The 15,839-nt window shown below is 43.4% G+C and overlaps 1 protein-coding gene across 1 annotated transcript in view; it reads left to right on the top strand.

Moving 5' to 3' along the window:
• The window catches only part of DLG2 (discs large MAGUK scaffold protein 2), an 880,772-nt gene that overhangs the window by 548,782 nt on the left and 316,151 nt on the right, over positions 1 to 15,839 (top strand). Inside the window, exon 8 of the mRNA XM_081859540.1 lies at positions 8,921 to 9,103. Within this exon, the coding sequence (XP_081715666.1) occupies positions 8,921 to 9,103 (183 nt within the window). The remainder of the gene's footprint in view (positions 1 to 8,920; positions 9,104 to 15,839) is intronic.

Below are 15,839 nucleotides of genomic sequence, written 5' to 3'. Positions count from 1 at the left end.
CCGCTAACCCAGAAATATTACCTTGGGTTAAGAACTTTGCTTCAGGATGAGAACAGAAATCGTGCTCCGCAGCCTGGCGGCAGCAGGAGCCCCAATTAGCTAAAGTGGTGCTTCAGGTTAAGAACAGTTGCAGGTTAAGAATGGACCTCCGGAACGAATTAAGTTCTTAACCCAAGGTACCACTGTATTTCCTTTGAACAGGCTACATTCCTCAGTTCCTACATTCCAGTCACAAGCCTCATCCCACCAGGTTTCAGTAATTTCTATTAGGTCATATTTGCCATCTGTATTAAGAACTCCAATTCATCTTGCTTGTTCCCCATACTCTGTGCATTAGTATAGAGACAACTGAAACAAGAGTCATTTCCTCCAGCTGCTGTCTTCTTGTAGTTTCCTGTCATGGATTGGCTGGATACAGAGGAGTGCTAGTAGGCACATGCTGGGGAACCCATAAAAGCGATAAGGGAACCTCTGGCCTTCTGCATGCAAAATAGATACTTTCCCACAAAGCCAAAAGTAACTTATGATATTACGTTGGGGAATCTGATTAAAACAATCATTATGCCATTAGGTATGGCTGAGTCATTTAACACGCTTAAAACTACCATTGGCCATTGTATAAACCTGGGGGTAAGGTCTCTATGACTGCTTCAGTATCTTCAATAACATATAGCCTGTTGCCATGGGAAGGTGCAAATTGGTTCTATCAACTACCCATTATATAGCCAAGTTATAAAATCCAAATTAATGTTCACTGTCAGCTCTGCCTATTAAGAAGAAATTACACACTCCTTGGATTTTCTTTTATCTCAAATTTTTTGATTGCTGGAGTCCTCATCCTGTTAATGCATTATTGGTAGAATAATTTAAATCTTTAATGAAGAAGCCTTCAGTAGCACAGGCTTTAATCACTATGCCCCCCCTTAAATAAAATGTTAACTTTCCCCAATCAAATTCCTACATGTTCAAGGTGGCCAGGGACACTTTGATTTGGAAAGAGCCAAAACAAGCAGCTTCTTTCTGGTTTTGTAATAAATGAAAAACCTTAAAAGGCACACTGCTTTGCTTGTGGAATTGATCTTTGAATCTTTTTCAAGATCCTTGTGCAAGTTTAATAAGACATCTTGGGGAGAGCTCCATGTATCCTTGGCATCTACAGATTTAGGGTTCTGTACTGTAGGTCCAGGAGAGATCTTGACCTGAGAGCTACTGCCAGTTGCGGTAAACCATAATGGTTTTTGGAAGCCATGTTGTTGTTTAGTCGTTTAGTCGTGTCCGACTCTTCGTGACCCCATGGACCAGAGCACGCCAGGCACTCCTGTCTTCCACTGCCTCCCGCAGCTTGGTCAAACTCATGTTGGTAGCTTTGAGAACACTGTCCAACCATCTCTTCCTCTGTCGTCCCCTTCTCCTTGTGCCCTCAATCTTTCCCAACATCAGGGTCTTTTCCAGGGAGTCTTCTCTTCTCATGAGATGGCCAAAGTATTGGAGCCTCAGCTTCACGAACTGCCCTTCCAGTGAGCACTCAGGGCTAATTTCCTTAAGAATGGATGCGTTTGATCTTCTTGCAGTCCATGGGACTCTCAAGAGTCTCCTCCAGCACCATAATTCAAAAGCATCAATTCTTCGGTGATCAGCCTTCTTTATGGTCCAGCTCTCATTTCCATACATCACTACTGGGAAAACCATGGCTTTAACTATACAGACCTTTGTTGGCAAAGTGATGTCTCTGCTTTTTAAGATGCTGTCTAGGTTTGCCATCGCCTTTCTCCTTTGGAAGCCATACTGGCCTCCATTACAAGCAGACCTTCTCAATTGCTTTTCCAGATCTTTGATTAGCCCCTTCTGGGTTTCCTTCACCCTCTTGGCATGGTCATTGTTGTTAGGCTGCATGTCTAACATGGACATTTTGAATGTGTGCTGAAGGAACTGCACTAGTTGCTGATCAGTTACTGGCCCATGTTTAAGGTCTTGTTAACAGATAAAGCATTGAACAACTCAGAACCAGATTACACGGGAACAAGAGAAGAGCCTGCTGGATCAGGTCAGTGGCCCAGGCCCACTTCATCCAGCATCCCGTTCTCCCAGTGGCCAACCAGATGCCTATGGAAGCCCGTAAACAGGACCTGAGAACAACAGCAAGGCTCTTCACCTCCTGTTGGCTGCCATTTTGCTTCCCCACAATCCCCTGGAATGACACTATGTGATGACATTGCTTCATGGGGGGGAGGCAGGGGGGGAGGAGGAGATGGTAGCCAGCAAAAATAACAAGGAGGTAGGAGTACAGAGACAACTTTTGTCCCCACCTTTTGAAAACATAAGTAGGGATTGTGAAAGGACAGTGAATCGGGTAGTCTTGAAAGGAGTATCATGAAAAGATAATTTCTGAGCACTAAAGGCCTGGATAGTGTATTTTGAGCTGATTTTGGTCAACAGAGAACACTAAAACAGTGGTCTCTAATTTGTGTTACTCTGATGTTAAAGCTTTTAGATATCCCAATGTAAGACTGTTGGTCAGTTGTCAGAAAATGTTCTCTGAGTAAACAAAAATTAATGTTCACACAGAAATTTCTTTGAACAGAACATTGTGCATTTTAAAATATTACCATAAATGTGCATAACTCTTAAGGGGACGAGACCTATCCTTTTCTGAGATTTAAGCTTAGCCTTTTTTCTTCTTCAATTTTTGGCCTGAATCTAATTTTTAGTTTCTTTCTCTTCATTTTGTTGGACTATTTTCATGATGCAATGGAATTAAAAGTGATGTGTGCTTCCTGTTACATGCTGTTCCATCCTGTTGGAGACAATTTGTGCATACTTCTTTTTTAAAGGGGGGCTTTTCAGTGCTCCTCAATGCATTCACCAGTAAAATCTGTGTTTCATATGTGTATTTTAAACACGAAATGCATAGTTTTGTGTGCACTTCTTGCATGCCAGCAAAGGATGGCAAAATCTGGAGAAATGAGCAATACAACCAGGAGTTGTGTCTCAATCTACCAGCAAGTCTGGGTTGGTACACTGTGAAAAGCAAAACAAACAAATTCTTTTCCTATCTCTTAAGACTTAAGTGGAGGGACAATCCACATAGAGTGAGCTGGTAAACATTGGGATACCTTTGCAGAACATCATGAAATTTTACTGCCACATTTTGAGAAACTTGGGAGGGGAGTGTAAATATTATTTATCCAACTGTAGTTTACTGTAAGGTGATTACGATTTCATCACTCTCCATCTTCTTTCTGCACTTCTGGCTGGAGGGGAAAATCTGTTCCATCAGAGTCTATTCTTCCCTGGCTCCTGGCTTTTCCTCTCAGAACTTGATTAGTAATTTTTATTTTCCCAGATGTGCCTTTGTTTCCCATATGCGTGTTCTGCCCAGAGCAATTTTGTCTAGATGCTTATTTTTAGTTTGCATGCTCGGTGTTGGAGATGGATGTAGCTGTGGTGATCGGCTGTGATTTTAGAGCAGTTTCAATGGATGAACGACGTTTGTGTTAGCCAATGTCTTAAAAAACAAAATTGTACCCCAAATTAATTGACATTTTCTGTCCAATTGAAGTAGGTCAGACTGAAGCTATGAAGCATATTGTGACAGATAGAGGTAAAACATAATACACAGTCGTATATCTAGTTCAAATTAAGGGGAGGAGTTCTAATTCTATTGTTGTTGTTGTTGTTGTTGTTGTTGTTGTTGTTGTTGTTGTTATTGAATTAAAACCACAAATTGGGTTTTTCTAATGAGAGTTGGTGGTTCTGGATATGCATTATGTGATGAATTTTATAGATGGATAGATGATAGGTTGAAAAATCAAAGATCAAGGGCCAATGTGAAACATCAATGTCAAAGGTGAAGCAGTGTGCCTTCAGCAAAAAATGTAACCCATATAATGGTTACATTCTAGATGTACTTCTGTGGGGAAGGAGTTCCACAACTTAGGGGCTGCCTCAGAGAATGCCCTCTTGGGGCCACCACTACCCTAAGCTTCTGAGGGTGGCAGGACCACACAGTGGGCCCCCTTGCTGATCTCAACACTTGAAAGGGTCTCTAGAGAAGGAGGTGGTCTTTTTGTGGATGCTAGCAGATACAGTGCTTCTGTTGGTGCCAGTGTTGGCACCTGGAAGGAACACATTGCAAAGTGTCTTCTTTCTTTCTTTCTTTCTTTCTTTCTTTCTTTCTTTCTTTCTTTCATTCATTGTGGAAATGTGGAGAACTTGGGCTCAAGACTGGCGAAATGAGAAACTGGGAGAAACAAATTGACAGATGTGCTTATTCCAGAGACCACTGCTGCTCTGTTTTCTGCTCCTTCCCTTACATAATGAATATACCGTATTTTTCCATGTATAAGACTAGGTTCCCCCTCAAAAAAATAGTGCCAAAAATTAGGGGGCGTCTTATACACGGATACATCTCACCTATTTTCTTAAATCTGAGTCCCCCAAAATAGGGGACGTCTTCTACATGGGGGCGTCTTATAGACGGAAAAATATGGGATGTCCAACTGACAATACCTAGTTAGTTGTCCTGATCTTGGAATAACTCAGTCAGAAGAGCATGACACTCTTAATCTCCGGATTGTGGTTTCGAACCCCATGCATTACACGGGGTTGGACTAGACAAGCCTTGTGGTCTTGTCCAACTCTGCAGTTCTATGATTCCACTCCACATCGTGGAATAGCCAAAAACTATTGCCAGATAGCAGCCTGTTCCCAGGACCAGACTCTAGGACAAGCTTCAGGCCACTACCATCAATAGAAGGCTACTATATTTAATTCAGGTAGTACATTCAAATACATATATTTAATTCAGGTAGTACATTCAAATGCCCTTAGAGTCAGGTGCAGCTGGCTAGGGCACTTAACAGACCTCATTAAAACATTTAAGGGTGTTAGGCAAGGATGCCTTTTGGCTCTTTTATTATTTAATTTTTATTTAAATAACCTGGTAACCACTCTCCATAACCTCGACTTCCACCCTCCAAAGTTAGCACATCACAGTTCTGCTTTACGCAGACGACACGGTAATGCTATCCAGAACCCCCATAGGGCTTAGAAGAGCGCTAAGAAAATTAGCTGCCTATTGTGCCTCAAAATAAATTATCAGAATACCGAAATTCTTGCTTTTGGGGGGAAAAAACCAAAGCTCAGAAACTGGAAACTTCAAGGCCAAAATTTAGAACAAATATTGCCAGATAATCAGTACAATAGGCAAAAAAAAAGTCTTACACAACCCATCTTCCCTACATTGTACTGCTGCTACCAATCAGGCATGCAAATGGGTTCATGGTTTTTAGCAAATGCTTTTGGTTACATTGCAAATAAGACACGTAGCACAAGGCACGGTGCCTGCACCAAGGGCAGTCTGTATTGCAATAGTGGCTGGTGGCAGTAATTCATTACTGCATAATAGATGTAGTAATGCATTGTTACAGCTATAATGAAGTGTTTCCGTTATTGCACATGACAGTTTTTATGCTCGTCGTGATATTAAGCTATGTAATGAGAGCGTCTAGCAAGGTGGAAAACATGGTTTTAACTCATACGTTGCATTGTTTGTGGCGCTAGAGATTCCTCTTTCATCACAGAGACGGACTGTGTGAAATGAGAAATTAGTTCTTCAGTAGGGTTGACTTGCTGGACTCAGAACAGGGCAGAAATGTATCAGTGATGGTTGAAAAGCCTCTAGCACAATAAATAAGATTCACAGAATTGTAGAATTGGAAGGGAACCCAAGGGTCATCTATGCAATGCAGGTCATAAATGATTTGTGGTTCGTGAACTAGAGGTTTCCCTAACAAAGGTGCCTTTTGAAGACTTTTTCATAGAATTTAAAGCTCCCCAGCTGTTGTCTCCTTCCTTGTTTGAAGGAATCTTTAGGCCACCAGTTAAAATTGTGACTTGCTACAAAAGACCGAGTAGCAAGCAATGTGAAAGATCCCTGGCTCGGATTACGGAAAGCCCATGATGGACTTGCATTTTGGGGGCCCTGAAGCTTGAGCAGCTATGGGGGCCACTTTGCAACCATCAAGGAGGTCTGGGTAACCACTGCCATCTTTTTCAATGGGGTTGTTCTACTTAAATAACAACAACTACTACTACTACTACTACTACTACAGTACATCTCAGGTATTGATTAACATTGCTATACTGGATTGTTGCACATGTCAAAGTCACTGGTGTGAATAAAAAAACCCTATGCTATATAGTTTTTGAGTTTTTTTGGGGGGGTGATGCACTTTTTTAAGCAAAAAAAATGGGCAATGTGGACTAAAGTCACTTCTGGGGTTCCAAAACCATGATCGATGGATCAGTTCATTATTATGTGGTGGTACTGATACATGCTATGAATGCAGAAGATGACAGGTTCTAAGAATCTGACACAGGAAATAACAGAGGAAGGGTTAGAGTGAAATGTCAGCAGGTGTAAACATGGGGGAATTGTGCTTTTATTTCAGAAACATATACTTAAGCTCACAGTAAGATGTAGGAACTAAGGACTTGTGCCAACAGTTCAGCTAGTTATTGAGGTTTAATACCTTCCGGTCCTTGACTAGGAAGAAATCTGTGTTTAAATATGAAGACTGGGTGGTTCTCAGGTCATGTTTTCCCTTCTCCTATGGCAGGTATGGAGAATCTGTGGCCCTCCAAATGTTGGTAGACTCCAGCTCTGCATCAACCCCAGCCAGCATGGTCAATGATCAGGGATGATGGGAGTTGTAGTCCAGCTACACCTGCAGGGCTACGAATTCTCATTATCTGTCCTATGCTAATTATAACTCTCTGCTGGGGTTGTTATCTGCCACACATGTAAGAGCTATTAATCACTGAACCAAACAGAATTCTTCCAGAGACCATTAAGTCAAACATTTTATGCATCTGCATTAAACCTGGCAATAGTGTATTACAAACAAACAGCCTTTAAATGGTTTTAAAAATAAATCTCCATTCTGGATGTGAAAATCAATTAGCTGCTGCTGAAGAATGCAAATTTTAATGGGAAGCTGAGTCATCCCCGGCTTCATCACATTATAGTTCTACAACTCTTTTCCTAGAAAACCACAAGTTCTCTTCGGATAGCCACTACGGCATGCCATGCTTTCTAATAAGAGACAGAGCAAAAATCAGGAAGCCACCCAGTTTGAATCGCATCTGTTCTGTGGACTCACTTAGTAGCCTTAAGCACACAATTCTTTCTCAGCCTCATTCCTCACATCTGTAATATGGAGGGCAATCATAAGACGTGCTCTATGAGGAGCTGGCTTCAAGCACCAGGTCTGTTGGCAGACCAACTTTGTGTTACAAAGACATCTGCAAACGTGACATGAAGGTTGGCAACATCATGTGAGGATCCCTGGCAGACAACTGCAGTGTAGTCAAGGTTGTGTATCCGCAACTGTGACCAGAGGAGGAATGGTGCAGGCAGTGTGGTGTAGTGGTTAAGAGCGGTGGACTCATAATCTGGTGAACCGGGTTCGCTTCCCCGCTCCTCCACATGCAGCTGCTGGGTGACCTTGGGCCAGTCACACTTCTCTGAAGTCTCTCAGCCCCACTCACCTCACAGAGTGTTTGTTGTGGGGGAGGAAGGGAAAGGAGAATGTTAGCTGCTTTGAGACTCCTGAAGGGGAGTGATAGAGCGGGATATCAAATCCAAACTCCTCCTCCATGGTGCATCTGCAGCAGCAAAACCAGACACCTTCATCTGCCCCACTGTGCTCCCAGTGGCCAACCAATTACCTCTGGAAAGGCCACAAGCAGAGCCATCAGGAAGCATTCATTTCACGTTGCAGCAGGAGATGAGTTAAGACAGCTCTTATTGCTAGCTCTGCTGGAAGCAGCTGCACGGACACCCATCCCACCTGGCTGCGTCAAAGGTAGCAGTGAGACAACACAGGCCTATCTTGGCTGGGAGCAATTGGCATTTGGCTCCTCCTCTTCCCAAATTGTCTGCCAAAGTGATCATTCCATGTGGCTGTTACAGGGCAGTGTGTAAGAGTTGAAAGCCTGGCTTTTGTTCTGCCCTCCCTTTTCTTTTGCATCATGTTTCTTAGAAGGTTGGCCATTACTCTACACTGTAAACCAGACGTGCAGTATCGAAATACAGTAAACAAAACATGACATTGCTTCCCTTTACCACCATCACCACCTGAGCTTCTTATCTCGGAAATCCCAGAGCACACATATTCCTTTCCAACCATGCTCAAATCTGCTTTCTTCCGATTGTAAGGATGAGATACATGGTGTGTGTGTGTGTGTGTGTGTGTTTCTTGATGACCCTTCTGTTTATTACCCTCTGGTTTTTCATAAGCTAGCTGTTCTGTTTCCTTACGGAAGGGTTATTCTGATGACAACTGCATGCATATCTGCTTTAGAAAAAGAAGGAGGGAAGGCTTTTCTGCTTGGGGAAAGGAGGAGGAGAAACTGAATTTGTGTAGCTCCCTTCCCCTGCTTAGGATCCTCCCATGACTTTCTTTTCATCATTCCACAAGGGAGTGGAGGGTCTTGTAGTTTAGCCTTGTAAACCCAGCTGTGTAGAGCATTGATTGCTTCTGCCTGAAGCAGGGATGCTGTCAAGTTGCTCTGCGAGTTGAGTCATCTATTGACAAAGAGCTACTAGCCAGCAGATGATGCTGTGCAGCTCTACTCTCCGGGCTCCCACGATGCTCCGCTTATAGCAGCTGTCAAAGGTACTTGGAGGCTCTGCAGAACAGGACTTTTGAGAGAAGAAGAGAGAGGGAGGGTGTGCGTGTGTTGGGAAGAACTTTGACACCGGTGCAACATGAACGCCTATCTTCCTAGGCAGCACAGCTGCTGCAGGGGGTCTGAAGGGGCTGATCTTGCCAGAGGTGTGCCAACACTGCCTAGAGAGGCCCACTGTCCCTGTGGATGGCGGCAGAACTCTCAAGGGGGCTGCTGTCGTCCGCAGGCATTGCCACTCTCAGCTTCCGGACCCCATGGTCCAACTCTGACGCAGCCCAGGACTAAGTGTAGCACGTCGTGGGACAACGTGCAGAAAAGCCCCCCGAAAACCTTAGCTAAGGCAAAAGGGGCAGGAGGGGAATGGTGGACGGATTGCACCTGCCCCCACAGCTGGTACCACCCAGTACAGGTGAGATGCTTTTTTCCCTTAAGTCTCTCCAACTCAATGGACTCTCGAAGTCCAGGCAGGGAAAGGAAAGGAAAAGTTACACACATTGCTTTGGGATTATAAAGTTTTCAAGCGAAGGCTGGAGGACTGCTTAGTGATGTTGGTTTTTTAAGGAAGTGAGGTGCGCTGTTCATTTTTCACAGGCATCGTTCTAAAAGTATGGGCATATGGGAGATCTTGCAATGTTCCTGTGTGCTTTTTCCTTCTCTTTTAATGTACTAATTTCTGGGGGGGGGGGGTAGGAAGTATTCCCCTGCCTCACGTTTGGTGGCTTTGCTGCATTTGACATTTGCATGGAAAAAATGGAGTGTGGTGTCCTTTTAGTACAGTATTCTTTTTCAATGATGCATTTACTGAGGAATGGGGATGAATTACATTGCAAAATCTTAGATCTATGTAAAAATATCGTACAGCCTCCTTCTCCCCGTTCACTTTTGTGTGTGTGATTTATATGGGTGGTATCCAACAATAGTCATACATGGAGCAGACCCTGTAAAATAAGTGTACTCAAATTCATTGATTCCAATGAGTCTACTCTGAGTACAATCTACTTGGATATCACCCTATATATGTTTATTTCTCTAAGATGTAATTTTGATGTGAAGTTTTGATCACTTTATACTTTGATTACTTCAGTTACGCTAAAGATAAACTGAGAAATGCAAAACTAAAATCACATTGATTCTTCCATGACTAGTAATACTGGAAAAATATCTATACTTCTCTCTATCTGCTCCCCACATACATAAATGCTTGTGTGTGTCCCCTACTACACACACACACACACAATTTCTCTGTCAGTCACTGTAATCTTATTCAGAAACTTCTGCTTCAATATCCTGCCAAATCTTTGTGGTGCCTTTTTAATTACTTGAATTAATATAATGTCATGAGGAGAAGAATAAGGAACCAAAAGCTGAATACAATATTATGATGGTGCACAGTGTAAGAGTCCTTCTACGCACATAGATGTTTTCTTTGTAGAGTGCTTTTTAAAATAATAATAATAAAATATGAATAGAAAGGCAGTATAACCCCACATTTCAGTACAGCCGTGTTGGCTTAGACTGTGCAGTGTGATAGATATAATATATATATTTCCACAAGGAACGAAACACACATCTTAGTTACAACATAACACTCTCAGGGTATGGGGAAATGAAGCCTAATGTTTGAAAAATTCAGCTTGTCAGTCTCATTTTCTCTGCCTATAGTGTTACATTCTAGAAGATGGGTTAGGTCTCAGTTTCCTGAAAGAGAAAGCGTAAAGGAAATGCAATTTGAATATAACTGAATATTGCAATGTTGTTGTTGTTGTTAGCACTGCTGCTATTATTAAATACTGATCTGGAATTGAAAACATTTTAAAAGGTGCTGTGGACTGTGCTACACATGTAAGGATGTATTCAGCACCATCAGTTTGCAGAGTGACAGGAAAGAAAAAGGGCTGGTCTCTGCCCTGAATAAGTTTACAATCTAGAGATTGCTGGCAGGGGAAGGCTGCTTTCAAAGAAGTACTCTGGTGGCAAAGGCCACAGCCATACCATATGCTTATGAACTCTTATACTACGTTAACAGTTATTGACACACACACACCCCAAGAATCTGGGGGCTATTGATTGGTAAGTGTGCTGAGGGGTCTCTTAACAGCTCCCAGAACCCTTAACCATCTACAGTTCCCAGGATCCTTTGCTCCTCAATAGCATATTACTCACTTTGATTAGTCTAAGAAGGTGTTAAGCTGACATGATTTCTATCTGGGTATTTAAAGGTTTCTAATAGTCCTGTTTCCCAACTAGCACACAGTCAAAAATGCCCACTACTGTTAGCTTTAAAATCTATCAGTATATTCCCTAGTATTTGGAACTGGAAGTAGAAAAGGATGTTAGATGCCTTTATTACTTTTCCATTAAATGGAGCATATTAGACCCCAAAGCATCTTTGTACGGAGGATAAAACTAAGCAATGCTGTTATAAAAGTCTGTAGCAATAATTAAAAAGGTGTTCTTTCAGTGCAATCTCCCTGAGTCGGGTTTTCTGAGGCTGGTAATGGGGTTTTACAAGGGTTTTTGTTTCTGATTATCTTAGAGTCAACACATTCACCCAAAATTACATAATCCAGATTCGAAGTAATTGGATAAGAATGCAGCTCAAAAAAAGAAGATTAAATTGCTACTGTATTGGAGTGTGGGATTGTTTATATTGTAAAGCAAACTATTTAATAAAACCTATTTTTATACACCACATTCCGTAAGTGCAGCACATTCAGTTTGTCACAAGAACCTTGTGAGGTAGGCCAGTCTGGAATAGGATGGCCTGGGTTCAAGCTTACCTGGAATGGTCTAATCATGCTCTTCCACTTTAGGATCCCTCGATATCTGCATGTCTGGCTGACTGGAGATGCTCAGCAGTGCTGCTTAGCTGCTGTACTCAGGACTTGCTTAGGGGCTTCCCATAGTCATCTGGTTGGCCATTGAGAGAACAGGATGCTTAATTAGATGGGACATTAGCCAGATCAAACAGGGCTCGCTCATTCTGAGTTTTGCATTACAATATCAGATCTGCCATTTAAACCAACAGATGGAAGGTTTGGTTAGTTTCTGGGCCCAATACAAGTGTGGCTATTTTAGTGCTTAAAGCCCAAAACACCTGAGGCCCTGAATACCTGAAATATTGCTTCCTTTCCTACAGACCATCGTAGATATTAAGATTGGAAGAGGGTTCCACTGCCCTCAAAAGCTCAGGATGGTGGCAGAGGCCTGGGAGAGGGCCTTCTCTGTGGCAGCCCCTAATTTATTGAACTCCCCACAGAAATTATGCAGCTTTCAATGAATGCTGAAGACACACATTTGTACCCTGTCCTTTGTCACCTGGTGTGTGTGGGTGTGTGAACCCATCCTATTTTTGTGACTGCAAATTGCTTTAAACTGTTTTAATGTACAGTGGTACCTTGGTTCTCAAATTTAATCCATTCCGGAAGTCTATTCAATTCCCGAAATGGTTCGAAAACCAAGGCACGGCTTCCAATTGGCTGCAGGAGATTCCTGCATGCAATCAGAAGCCACACTGGATGTTTGGCTTCCGAAAAACGTCCACAAACCGGAACACGCACTTCTGAGTTTGTGGCGTTCAGGAGCCAATTTGTTCAACTCCCAAGGTACCATTGTATTTTAGATTGTTGTGACCTGCACTGGAACCTTATAGTAAAGAGCAGGGAACAAATTGAGTTTATGGTAAAATAGGGATGGTGTTGATACTTTTCTATGCAGACTATCTCAGGAGCTAGTCATGGGGTGCTGTCACTGATTGCATGCCCTATGCTACTATTTTACACCTGGCTTGTAATGGTAGACCTTGAGATTCTAATAATCATCCTCAGCATCATCCACTGCCTTCTTCTCCTCTCTTTCATAACTTTGCTCCCAAGCTTCCTTTTGCCTCCCTCCCACCGACGCCCATCTGTTCCCATACCCCCATCATTGGAGGCAGTAAGCTGGGGAGCACAAGTTGGGCAAGCACCTGTTGCCCTCAGGTCCTCCTCCTGGGCTCTCCATGGGCACCTTGTTGGCCACTGAGACAACTGGATGCAGGACAAGATGTTCTTGTCCTGGCGTTCCTATGAGCATGTTCTTGTTCAAGACCTTTCCAGAGATGAAAAGCAAATACAGTGTTATGTGGGCTTCTGCCTCCAGCAGCTGCTCGCTCTTCTCAGTGTTGCTCTGTGTCCTCCTTTTATGTCTGTTGGGTTGGGGGAGCCATGCCAGCTGCCACTTCACACCTGCACTTTCAAGCGCTTGAGCCCTTCTGTCTCTCCTGGATCAGAAGGACAATTAATGCTAGTTTGCAACCTTGCCATTGCAGTTCTTCCAGCCTGAATGTCACAAAGAGGCGCGGGAAACTGCTGGACCATGTAGAAATGTGCAGAGGCTCCAGCAAATGGATAAAACACTGCCATTTCAGTTTAAATACCCTATATTTGGAATCAGCCGCAGAACTAGCTTGCGGGAAGCAGGGGGGTTATATTTAGTATTATATGATATAGTATATGATTACTACAGGGTGCAATCCTGGCTTCGTCTGTGCCTTGAGGAAGTCTTGGAAAAACAAAGAGGCAAAGTGTATTTCAGGGGGCAAGGGTGAACATGTATAAGTACTTTTCCTTCAAGCGACGCCAAAGGTTGAGAAGACAGGGAATAAATGGGGAGGGGCAGCAAGTTACTTGCCTTCAGGTCACTCATCTCCCTTTCCCAATTTAGCAGCATGGGAAGCTGTCTTATACCAAGACAGATGACTGACACACACACACACACACCCCATTCCATGTTGTCTACAGTGATTGGCTGCAGATTCCCAGGGTTTCAGACAGGTACATTCCCCAGCCCTACCTGGAGATGCCAGGGATTGGACAGATACTCTACCTACTGAGCTATGGCCTATCACCCTCCTCCAGGTTCACCTATGTAGAATAGGTGCCAGGACTTTGGTGGCATTTCCTCGTGGGCAGGTTTCCAGGGCCCATGTTTGGGTGGTGGGCCCTAAGAATGCCCTTGCTTGCATGTTGCTAATGCAAACTCCATTTTGGTGAGATAGAGATTGGTAGAGATGAAGGAGAGATTTATTCCATTCTCATTTTAATGTGGGTGGCTTGGGACACGGGTGGCGCTGTGGGTTAAACCACAGAGCCTAGGACTTGCCAATCAGAAGGTCAGCAGTTTGAATCCCCGCCATGGAGTGAGCTCCCGTTGCTTGGACCCAGCTCCTGCCAACCTAGCAGTTCGAAAGCACCTCAAAGTGCAAGTAGATAGATAAGTACCACTCTGGCGGGAAAGTAAACGGCATTTCCGTGCACTGCTCTGGTTCACCAGAAGCAGCTTAGTCATGCTGGCCACATGACCCGGAAGCTGTACGCCGGCTCCCTCGGCCAATAAAGCGAGATTTGCACCGCAACCCCAGAGTCAGTCATGACTGGACCTAATGGTCAGGGGTCCCTTTACCTTTTTACCAAATTTGCGTCTCCCAAACTGATGCACAAATTGAGGCGTCAATCTCTCATTCTGACCAAAGAATGGATACCAACACACATACATTAGCAAAAAGGAAAAAAAAAGGAAGTGTGTGTGCATTCACAAGAACGTTAAAAACATTCAAAGAAATTTTGTGCTAATATACAGTTTCGCTCGGCATATGCCTCTCTTCAGGTAATCTGAATGCCTTTTTCATGATGTTCTCTGAGAAATGCATATGAAAATGCCTACAGATTTTCATGCAGAAAAATCACCAACCCATGCGGAGATTGGTTGAATTGAATTTAAGGTTGGAAAAAAAAGAAACCAAAATTGACATGTCCATCAATCTGTGCTCGTAAATTCCCTTTCACCCATGGATGGATCTTCCTGGCTCTGACACCTATCTCTCCACCCCCCCCACCCCCCACACAAACACACCCTCATTTTCTTAACCCTGATGCTCAGTGCAACCATCACGAAGCACACTCTGTGCTCTCCTTTGCACCCAGAGACCTTGGGCGCATCCAGTAGATTCTTCTTAGGCTCCTGTGTTGATATTCTGTTTTGGAGTATCATGTTTCTGCTTGCTGTATACTTGGATAATGGGTAATTCAGTAAGACAGCAAGGACAGCTGAAAAATGGCCATTAGAGTCCTACTTACAGAGTCCATGAAAGCACTTAGCTGCTGGATAAATCTGTCTTAGCAACCACCGCCACAGAACTCACATCATGCATTATACTACAGTCCCAGAGACCTGGTGAGTCCCCCTCCCATACCTCTTTCTCCTTGGTAATCTGCATTAATTTTGGCTGCTTTGTGCACTGGCTGCAGCTTCTAGTCTAATTCCAAGGAAAGCGCTACATAGAGCATGTTTCAATAATCCACTCTTGAGGTTACCAATGCCAGGACACTTTTGACACCCGAGTACTGACAATGATAAATAGTGATATCTACAATGACAAATAGTTCTCAACACCTACTCAGTTCTAGAGTGATTGCCTTTCTGTTCCAAACCATTTTATGGCAATTATTGGGGTGGGGTGGGGGGGTTAACTGTGTGTTTGCTTATGCAAGTTTGTTTCAAAACCCTGACATCTCCACGAAAGCTTCATTTAGGTACCACTATAAGGGAGAAGAGGCTGGACCTGATCTTCAGGAATTTCATAGAGGAGTTTCTGGAATTTTTGTTCAAAACGATTGTTAGAATTTAGGTGGAGAACATTTTTGGCGTAAAACAAAAGACCTTGGTGGGCCATAGTAGATGAAGAGGCCTCCACCTAGAATTAAAGCCTGTTATTTTAATTGCTGCTGTCCCAAAATGGCCATGGGATTTAACATTCTCTGTGTTTTAACTGTCTCCTCTAGGACATATTGGAGGCTGATTCCATTTATGTGGTCCCCTCCTGAAAGGTCTGTCCTTGTGAAAGAAAGTAATTGCTCTATGTGTTGGTAGGGGAGGATCAAAGCTCAGTGGAAAGTACCTGCTTTGCATGCAGGTTCAATTTCTAAAGAAGAGGCGCCAACTTGAATGAAATATTGTGGGGACCCAGGTAAGCCCCGCCCCACATAATCCATCCCATGATGCAGTGCACACACAACATTTGAATGGGAATGCCCATCAACTTTGGGGGGGTCCCAACCCCCTCAATTATTTTATTGTGGGGGCTGAAGCCCCCACAGCCCCTAGAA

Source organism: Podarcis erhardii, assembly GCF_964252035.2.
Source record: "Podarcis erhardii genome assembly, chromosome: 4".
Lineage (NCBI taxonomy): Eukaryota > Metazoa > Chordata > Lepidosauria > Squamata > Lacertidae > Podarcis > Podarcis erhardii.
The sequence above is the reverse complement of the archived record's forward strand: the minus strand, read 5'-3'. Positions and strand labels throughout refer to the sequence as shown.